Raw genomic sequence first — 10,781 nt, 5'->3', positions numbered from 1 at the left:
CACAAAATTTTAGAATATTCCTATTGAACAAGCATTTTGATTTTCAGATTTTGAATAAATATGATATTTTATTAAGAATTTGGGAGCATTTGGAAATAATTTTAATACATGTCATTAAACATTGTTTAGTCTTACAATATTTGATTGGATTAATCCCGATATTTTTGTTTTATCTCTATTATCGAATATATATACTGGATACCATAGGTCGAAAACGAAATTACTTCAGAAGCGAGAATGTATCGCGCATAAAACATAATGAATACGAATATTATCCTAAAAACTTTTTCACAAGCTTTCATGTCAAAGATACTAAATAAGGTTTTAAAGAGAAACCAGAAGATTCTCGAAGATAATTGGGTTCTATACAGTGATTTATTTCACAGAATTTTCAGATTGATTACAATTAGATAATATTAAGAAACAATTCATAATTATAAACAATAAATATTATTACATTTATTATATCTGATAATTAATTGAAGGAATTGAAAGAAATCCGTATCGCTTCCTCCCTCATACAATGCCATAGTGACGAAGGGCAAAGGAGTATAAATGACATGGTCGCCAAGGAGACCATTTCATACAAATTTCAATAATTTCAAACGAAATTAAACAAAATATTTATTTGCATAAAAATATTTTCAGCTATGCTTTCAGTATATAAAAATAAACAAATGTGATATCTTTTATTTCTCAGCCACCGTTATCATGACAACAGAACTTTATATACATTCGCTGTTATACATAAGAGATGACAAATATGAATATTAAATATGAATCATATTTATTTCAATTATTACAAAGTTATTTACAAATCAAACTACTCATTTTTAAAAATAAAATGGTGTATCTTCAAATAACTTTTGATTTTTAACATTACTTTTATAAACATAATTTACAAAAATAATATTTAATATTGTAGAGACAACATGAATAATTGAAGATCGCTAGTGAACGAAAGAGAGCTACAACACATGGACTTTCTTAAAGTAATACGAATGCTAAATAACTATTTTATTAAACATTTTATATTTAAAGTAATGGGAAATTTGTAATTCGCAATATGTATCCATATGGTAGGATATGCAGTTCATTTACAAATATTACATAAAATGATAAGACGATGGTAAAATTGTAAAAATGTTTAGCAAAATAATTCAATCTTTTCAAAAAAAAGTCTGTGCTAAGTTGTATTGCAGGATGGTTCAGTCTGCAGTAATTTAAATGTCACTCACTGCTTTTTCTAGTATTCAACGCTGCTAATACTCGGCTATTGTAGCCCAAAATAGCCGCTCTTGCACCAGACCACGGATGGGGTCCGGTTAAACGATATTGATAAGGCAATGATGGACCGTTGAACAAGGCCCAAAAAAGTTTGGGATCTGTAAAGAAGATCTTCCAAAGATCTGGTTTACATCCAACAAGTTCCGCTAATTCATCAGAATAAGAGATGTAATCGACTTGAACGGTATGTCTTGGAGACGAAACATATCTCTCTTTCATTTGCTTTTCTTTCAGTTTTATGTCATGTTGCATGATTTCTTTGGAAGGCAACTTCTTTTTACCACTCATTATCGAAGCATACCATCGGCCTTGTAGCTCTGCAACGGGGAATACTGCACCTATTACCTGCACGCACGCCATCACTGCTAAAGAAGGATGTGGTAAATGTGGTGGAAACATGTATTTGTACAACTGTACTTTGTTATCTTTTACTCTGATTACATCTCCACCGACGAGAGGAAATTCAATTTTGTAGCCAGTAGCAAAGACTACAGCATCTATTTCAATGGGTTGTTCGTCATCTTTGAATATAACTCCATTTTCTGTGAAACATTTGATGTCTTCTCGAAGTATAACTGTGCCGCTTAGGAGTTTGTTAGGAAGAGCATCGTTGATTGTTGGATGTTGACTCAGAACTCTGTGTTTGGGTTTGAGACCATAAGCAGCATGATCGAAACGCTTATTCAACTCATGTTCCATAAACCAGCAAGACAAAGAGAAAGGGACGATTTTGTTTACTGTATCTAGGCATCGCCTTGTGTATGCTGCATCAAAAGGCTTTCCATCAGGTCCAACTCGTTGAAAAAGCCATGCCCCTCGCCTGGTACTCAAATAAACCTAAGAAAGATTTTAAAAAAATTGAATTAAAGTTAATTTGTTGGAGTATATCACAAAATTTTCTATTGAAATGGATTTTTCTCATACATAATGCTCGGAACCAGAGCATAGTTGGATGGGATATTCCAAAACTAACATGCTCTCAGCAAAAAGAATATAGAGTCGCCTTGCCGCATTGATATGCTGATCTATTTTCATTAGTCAATGATATCGAATTGTGTAAGAGAACAGCACATTGGTTCCGAAAGAACCACCGACTGTGCATTGTAGAAGATTAAGAATTTCTAATGTTGGGTTATGGCACATAGTTATTGTATTAATCGCTGGTTGTGGGTAAGAAAAATAATAAAATATAATGGAAAGAGTCAAAGCAAATAAGTCTCCAAAAAGATCATTGAGTGCATAGTTTGATTAAAATTAATATTGGAGAAAATAATGTTAATTATTTTAGTTGTTAGCTTGTTTTATTATTATTTTTTGAAATTACCAGCAGTGAAAGAGAAACATCTACACTAACAGCAGGTAAGAGAGAGACAAAATAATAATTTCACTTTTCAAATATTTTCGTTAATAATGGTATACTAGTTCATTTAACTGATAATTAACTTTATATCAAGTAAGTTTGCATTTCCTCTAATTGAGAAAGAGCAACACATTATTCTTAAGACTGCCTGAAGATGATAGCAATTGTGAGTGTCCGTTAATGACCTTATATTATAAACATCTCTTTTATAAAAGTACCTGAAAAACTTTTAATTGTTTTTCGGTAAATAATAACTTTATTTACAATCATGCAATGATGCATGATGAAAAAAGTTTCTTTCAGCGTGCTCTACCATCTCCGAGATTTAACCCATTAGAGTGGAAAACAATCTGTATTATTCTGACAAAATGCAAGATAATTCTTTTTTCTTTCTATAATATAGCTTTAAATGAAAACGGTAAATTTATGAGTGGCAATTATAAATTCAACATGCATGGAGAAATAGCGTCATTCAAGTAACTTGCCATGTGCATCACTAGATTGTGTGATACATCAAAGAAAGATAGACTTTTTACCACAGCCAGTAACAAGTCAACGAGGTGTGTTTTCAAACACTATAAATACATCTAAATATGGGGATAAAATATTAAAAACTAAGCGATGTATTTGAATATAATTTAGTTTCAAATAGTGATGAATACTTGATGTACAAATACCGCAAGTTATAATAAAAATGTTTAATGCCATGAAGTTTCTTCTACAAACTCTAAGATGCTTGTGTATTACATCATACAATGGCTTATTACCAATTTGAAATGTCATAGACTACGGATGAGAATATAATCTTCAGCGAATTCGTCACAGTCATCAGTTCCAAAAACCTTTCAAGGCCCCTTCCCTCCGCACATGTCTGTAGTAAGATCCATTTCAAATCTACAAGAAAGTTGATTAAAATAATGGGAAAATGCTTTCGACCGTAACATGGTATGTATTTTCCATGTTCAAGTAACCTTCACGCTAGAAAAATTCTGTGCATCATTTCACGATCCTCACGACATATTGAGGCTTGATGAAAGAGTCCGGACTTTCAAATTGAATGATTGTGAATTCAAGAGCCGATTCCACCGAAAATTTGTGGAATATCTGGTCCTGGTGAATTTGAAGTGACATGAAAGCTCAGGTGTGATCCTTACTTTCCAGCCGCAGTAAAATATTGCAAAACTCATCTCAAAATAGTTTACATGTAGCTTCAAAAGGAGTATTGTAATAAAACAAATTAAACTAATCCTTAACATACTTAGCCATACAAGACAGATATCGATTCATTTTCTAATGCCTAGGATTATGAATAAATATTCTATTTTTTAGAGAATCATGTTTAAAAGAAATTAACTGCAGGCAGAAACTGCAAACAACATAGTAATACTTTTGAACAGTTTTATTCGCCTCCTGGACGAAATGCACTATCAACTAATTCAGATTCAAAGTTCTGAATATTAACACCGTTTTTATGCGACTTCTGTGTTTTCTGTCGAAGGTCAACCACCAGCTCATCACAGTCGGAGTGTAGACTACACAAATTAGTTAAAAATTTTAAATTTCACGATCACAATTTCCAACCTCGACCATCCATAATGTAGGAGTTATCATAGTCACTGTTTTCCGTGACTGCATTGTAATATGTAATAATTTGATAATTTTATATCTTCTAGAAGATACAAAACTTTTGTAAAATTATGTAAAACCATATTGAGCCGTACAGTGTGAATGTTGTGATATGTAATAATTTGATAATTTTATATCTTCTAGAAGATACAAAACTTTCGTAAAATTATGTAAAAGCATATTGAGCCGTACAGTGTGAATGTTGTGATATGTAATAATTTGATAATTTTATATCTTCTAGAAGATACAAAACTTTTGTAAAATTATGTAAAAGCATATTGCGCAGTACAGTGTGAATGTAAGATTTTGTAGAGCTACAGAGTAATAGTGAATTCATATTGTGCCTCAACTTAAACAAATAAGATGTTTGTCAATTAACACTTTTTAATTTTTGTTGGAACTAAATAAGTTAAAAAGATGTTTTATTCACTCTTTTAGATAGAGACAATTCTCTTTGAACGCCTAAAGGAAATTATGTACGGCGTTTTCCCCTCTTGTCATCTTTATGTTTTTACTTTCATCATTTAAAAAAAAAATTCTGAAATATGTATTTAGAAAAAAAAACTTTTGAAAGAAGGAGCGATGTGGGCATTTATTAAAATTATAACTTAAAAACAAAAGTAAGTAGTTACATTTGAATTTCTTTACAAAAAAATGGAGAATTTCATTCGAATTCTAATTTTTCTGTGTCCTTCTAAACTTTTATTTTAGACTCAACCTGACAACAATGCCGGACGAATACAACAAATCTGTATGAAGTTACAAAATTTATAAGAAATAATACATATAATTACTTTATTTTCTTATGAAGCTATTTAAAATTAGTTACAATTTAGGGTATAAAACATCTTAAATCGAATTCAAAGTATTCGAAATTGAAACATATTTTTCTATCTTTCCGTTAAGTTTTACAAATCGCAAATCGATATATATTAAAAAAACTGGGAAAAAAACTAATTAATGTTATCTGAGTTTTATTTTATATACAGTTTCTGTCTATAATACCAGAGGCAACGTTGAATTTCAACGTCGTTAAAATTATTGATAAGATAAAATGAAAAAGATCCGACAGAAATGAATAAAACGAAAAAAAAAGAAAAGAAAAAAAGAAAAGAAAAAAAAAAGGTAAAATTGAAAATTTCCAGAAAAAAATTAATTTCAAATGACTTTCGTCCCACAAACCTGATAGCTAAAATCTTCAGTAATTTAACTGCATTCAGAATAAAAATTATAATTAAAAACTTCAAAATTCAATTTCCTCAATTTTACATTTACATCTTCAATGGCGTAATTGATATTTCAAGTAAATCCAATTTATTTCTCTAAAACTTCTGGAGAGCATGATTGAAATACTTATTTATTAAAAAATAAAATAAATATTCAATCGAATTTCCTTTCGTTCTCGTTAAGATTATCATGTATTCAATTACCTTAATCTCATATACAATTAAACTTTTTTAGAAACCGTTATAGATTTTTCTCAATAACATCCTGTTTCTTTTACATTTTTCAACAACAACTCGAGAAAAATTATACATGCAAAGGAACATTAAATAAGATAAATTGCGAAAACAATATTTTTTGATATTATTTCCAACTATTATTTTGAAAAATGCTGCAGTATTATTTAATTAAGTATAATTTATAAGTTTTTAATTATATAAGCTTAATTTAAGTATAAAACTGTTAATCTGCAAGAATGCATGAACGAGAAGTATAATATTACTCATTTTTTTTGGGGGGGGGATCACGGACAATATGCATAATTATCTAATGTTCGAAAAAGATGTTTATTGAATTATATCGAAACCTACGTAATTAAAAAAACGTCATATTGTAAGAAATATCTTTCATTTACATAATGAGAAATAGAAACATGGAAAATTTTAATAAAAATAAATCAGGACAACTTTAACTTTAGTCGTAAAAATCATACATTCGTTTTCAGATTCTTTGATATTTGTCAGCAGAGACTTTTGGAAAAAAAAAAGCATTTTTGCTTAAAAAAAATCGAATCAAAAATTTCTGTGACTAATTTAGATCAGATTTCTTTCTATTTTTTACTTATTACTTTTTAAAATTTAATTTTCAATTTTTATGTTTCAGAAAATTTTTAAGGAAAAACAATCTCACAAAAATTTCTTCTGTTCAAAACGGCCAAAGATAGTTCAGAAATCTTTAACATAAATAAATATTTGAATATCGCCTACATTTAAACAGAAATACTGTAAATGCAAGTACACTTACTTGCTTAGCAACTGTACTAATCTCGACAGCAGCATCAACAGCTGAATTTCCAATGCCCACTACTAAAACAACCTTATCTTCATATCCAGCTGCTTTCTTGAGGCTGTGCGTGTGAATGGCATTTCCTTTGAAACTTTTTAGGCCTGGGAAATCTGGCATGAGGGGGCTTGTGTGATGTCCCGTTGCTATGAGGACACCATCGAATTCTTCTGTATTCGTAACACTGTCCTTCATTCTTCTTGTAGTCACTTTCCAGCGACCAGTCTTCTCATAATCGTCGGACTGAGTTATCTATAAAACGGAATCCGCCTTGTGAAATATGAAATGTTTTACAAAATATACACATATTAGACATCAAACATTTCATCAAATTATTCATTAACTTTTAATTAATATTTATCTTGGAAATGGAGATCAACATATTTGTTGATCTTCATTGGAACATATTGTTATCGAAGTTGATAATAAATATGTTAAAACATTGGAACATATTTGTTATCAACTTCAAGCATGTTTTTTGTGTGTGTGATGTATTTGATCCACGATTTTTGATTCAATCTGTCCAGAATTGTGAAATTCATTGCTCTCATTCCTATAAAAGGATTCAATTGTTCAATTGGTATAAGTCGTGCCAAACTACATTGATCTCAAGCTGTGAAAACCATTCAGTCATCAGAAATGTTGGTTCAGAGGGCGCATTAAAGGTCCTAATAAAGCAACAAAAAAACGTTGGTAAAAAATTATAAACCTGCACTTTTCGGCAAATATTAATAGTTTCCTTTGTTTCAGTTTTACCTCAAATTATAGTTATGAAATCTGTCTCTTTATTTTGAAGTAAAATCAAGTTTCAAGAATCAAATTCCATTTTACGTCAACAACTCATTTATTAAATTACGAGCCTGCTTCTTTTAATACCACTTTGAAATTAGCAAATCAAACCCATATTTTATTTTGAGGAAACATTCAGTTGAAAAACTCAACAATGTGCAGAAAACATTGTTTTTCTAAAACAATTGGGAACAATATTGTTTCCAATACACTCCCAAATCCCATATTATTTTAAAAGGATCTAAGACAGAGGAGTTGATAAGCGACTATCGCTTTTCAAAGATGAAAGATATTTGATTTAATATTTCAATATCATAAAAATTTGATGAAGAATCGGAAGATATGATGTTTAAAACAGAACATTCAGTATTCTATATACGTCAGTTCAAAGTTAAATATCGCTATACGATAAATTAAACATTCTTTCTTGAAAAGAATTTGAATCGAAATGTCAAAAATTAAATGAAGTTATCTTCCGAACATTATAGAAGCAATTCGAAATTCCAATAGAGTTGTAACCAATTCTTTTAACTTAGAAGAGTTTTCTGAGAAAGGAAATCCTAAAAACCTTTGCTGTTTATTGATTAATATCATAAAAGAATATTCATTTAATGTATAGACAATAAGTATTTAAACTTTCCTCATATGGAATTTCCAATACTCAACCAAACGTTATGGCACTGGATGACTGGACTAGAGTTAAACTCATGAAATTGGAAAAACTGGGATTATTGGAAAGAGAAAAAATAATGCTCTTACTTACTTGAAGAACTTCTGTCATGAGTTGCACATGTCGAAGCACTCCGAATTTTTCTGCATACATTTTGAAATACTGAAACATAAGAGTGTTGTGCATGAAGTTTGGGAAATGTGCTGGAGGCGGGAAATCACTGAAGGCGCTCATCTCTTTGCTAGTATTGATGACGGTAGACTTCATGACAGATGGCAGCCCCTCAAGGTCATAGTCTCTGTAGCACCATAGACCACCAATGTTATCTGTCTTATCATAAACCACAACATCCAAGCCTTCCTCCAAGCAACCTTTGGCGGCTGTCAAACCACAAGGGCCAGCGCCAATTATGGCAATGCGTTTACTCTCTGCCATTTTCAGAGCTGTAAGAATAACCATTATTAGTGCCTTGTGAGTAGCAATAAAATTAGTAAACTTTTTCAATTCATTGCTATAAAAGGATTCAAAGGAATTTTGCTTGGGGAATTCGGTAATGGATGACATTTAAGTGACTATTATGTAGCAAATTTTATTTATAAGAATTTTGATAAAGTTCGGTAGAGCATTCAAACATTTTAAAACATGCAACATCTGTGTATTTTCTTTAACAATCTTAAAACTCAAGAAATCATATTTTATTAAATTTTTTAACTGACTTTTGAAAATACTTTTAAAACGGTATTGAAAAAAAATTTATTAAACCCACTGCACTTCCTGAATCAAATTTTCCATGTTTCAATATTTCTTTAAATACAAATTTTATTTATAGAAATATGTATTTATTTAAAGACGAACTGACTTTTCCTTTATTTATTATTTTTTTAAAGATTATTGGTATGGCACTCTGTGCCGTTAAAAAGGGCAAACTCCATGTTTAAGCAATTGAGAACAAACATCTGTACCAGAGAACAGATGACTGAATTTGCAATTAAACCTAAATAATAATGTATAAAACATTTTTTTATAAATATGATCTCGCAGTTTTTGGCGACCTGCTTGTTTATCCATGTAATTATATTCCTTTTCACATAAAAAGTAATTTGAGGTATAATGTTTTTTTTTTTTTTGTTTCATACAGAAGGAAAGCAAGTGATTTAAAGATTTGATGAGAAATTTAACAAAATATTTTTAGAAATTTATTAGAATATTTATTAGACATTTATTAGAATATTTATTAGACATTTATTAGAATATTATTTTTCAGAATTTTAAGACAGTGAAGAAATTATATCTGCGTAATAATATTTTCAAAAATTATCAAAATAAAAAAAAAATCATTAATAAAAAAATTTCGAAAAAACTTGTTCTGAAATATACATTCCAATCCTCCTAAGTATATTTGTGAGAAATTAATAATTTTAAATCAAACGGACTGCAATCGACACACATATTTGCTTTTAATATGAATAGAGATAATTGCATAATTGGAATTAATACGGACGAATATTTTTTCTAAAAGGTATCATAAAAACAAATCATATGCACAAAATTTGTTTTAATCTTTTCTTTTAAAGAGTTTTTAATGTAATTTTGCAAAGCATGTTCATAAAATTTGGTAAAATATTTCCTTAACTACTTAAAAAAGATTTAAATAAGAAATTCAAAGTAAGAATTATTTATGTTAAAATTATGAAATACCTCAAAAAAAAATTAATGAATGTAAAATGAATATAAATAATTTAATTCGTTTTCCAAAAATTGATAAAAACAAATAATAATCAAAGAATTACTTTCATTATTTTTTTATCCATAGAAACTCTAAATCTTGAAAACCTGGAATGGACTCCTTTCATACTTTACTACACAGGTAGAAGTATTTTTTCCTTGATTTACTCTCCTCTTTTAAAATAGGAATAATATTTAATTCCTAATTTTTTATCACGAAATTTCAGACGAAACCGATATCTAACCAGCAAATGGTGGGCTATAACATTTAATCTTCATATATACTGTGAGAAACCTTGAGCAGTTAATTGATATACTATCTTTCTTTTTCCAAAAAGATCCGAGAAGAATCAAGTATACCAACCCGCATTATAACATATATCTTAAAAATGGACTTTAACAATATTTCCTTTCAAAGACGGAGTTTTGATTATCAGATTTCCGTAACAGAAAAGTATTTGCTTATTTTACTTGGAGAAACTTAGTTTGAATTGGTTCCCAGGTTGTAAAATGTACTGTATAATAAATGTTCCGCCTCTTGATTAGGATTATTTTAACTTTAAAGAATATGAGAAATAAAGGTTTGAAAAGTCATATCTTTCTCTTAGGTGCAATGAATTGATTCCTCAATTTTGCAGAACCTCGTTATATCACCCAGGGATTTATACCCTGTCTGCCCTACTCAATTTATGCCTAGACTATCTTTATACTTCACGCATGCGTTTATACCCAGTTATACCATCTCAAACAAAGCAAATTTCTGATATATTGACGTTTTAATGAAAGTTTCTTTACAATACTTAAACCAGCAGGGGACATCGCCTCAAAACTTTCTCGCAGACTCTTTAATAAAGGTATTGTAACAAAAAAAACAAAAAACTTTGAATGTTATTGGCGCACATTATCTAAAAAATATTAATTTTTCGACTGAATTTAGCTTTTTTACCGAATTTATCGTGTGATCTTTGGCGAATTTTTTGGCGATTAATCCCTGCAAGCGGTTACTAATGTCTGAAAATGAAGGTTGTGTTTCAGACG

The 10,781-nt window shown here is 29.6% G+C and overlaps 1 protein-coding gene across 3 annotated transcripts in view; it reads right to left on the bottom strand.

Annotated features, from left to right (window-relative positions):
* Window positions 1-486: 486 nt before the first annotated feature.
* The window catches only part of LOC129960358 (flavin-containing monooxygenase 5-like), a 30,840-nt gene continuing 20,545 nt past the window's right edge, over window positions 487-10,781 (bottom strand). For all 3 annotated transcript variants that reach the window (XM_056073756.1, XM_056073755.1, XM_056073757.1), the window contains exons 2-4: window positions 8,112-8,461; window positions 6,521-6,811; window positions 487-2,124 (exon numbers count right to left, since the gene is read on the bottom strand). In XM_056073756.1, the coding sequence (XP_055929731.1) occupies window positions 1,231-2,124; window positions 6,521-6,811; window positions 8,112-8,461 (1,535 nt within the window). In that variant the 3' untranslated portion in view covers window positions 487-1,230. The remainder of the gene's footprint in view (window positions 2,125-6,520; window positions 6,812-8,111; window positions 8,462-10,781) is intronic.

Source organism: Argiope bruennichi, chromosome X2, assembly GCF_947563725.1.
Source record: "Argiope bruennichi chromosome X2, qqArgBrue1.1, whole genome shotgun sequence".
NCBI lineage: Eukaryota > Metazoa > Arthropoda > Arachnida > Araneae > Araneidae > Argiope > Argiope bruennichi.
Note: the sequence above shows the minus strand (reverse complement) of the source record. Positions and strands in the feature narration are given on the sequence as shown.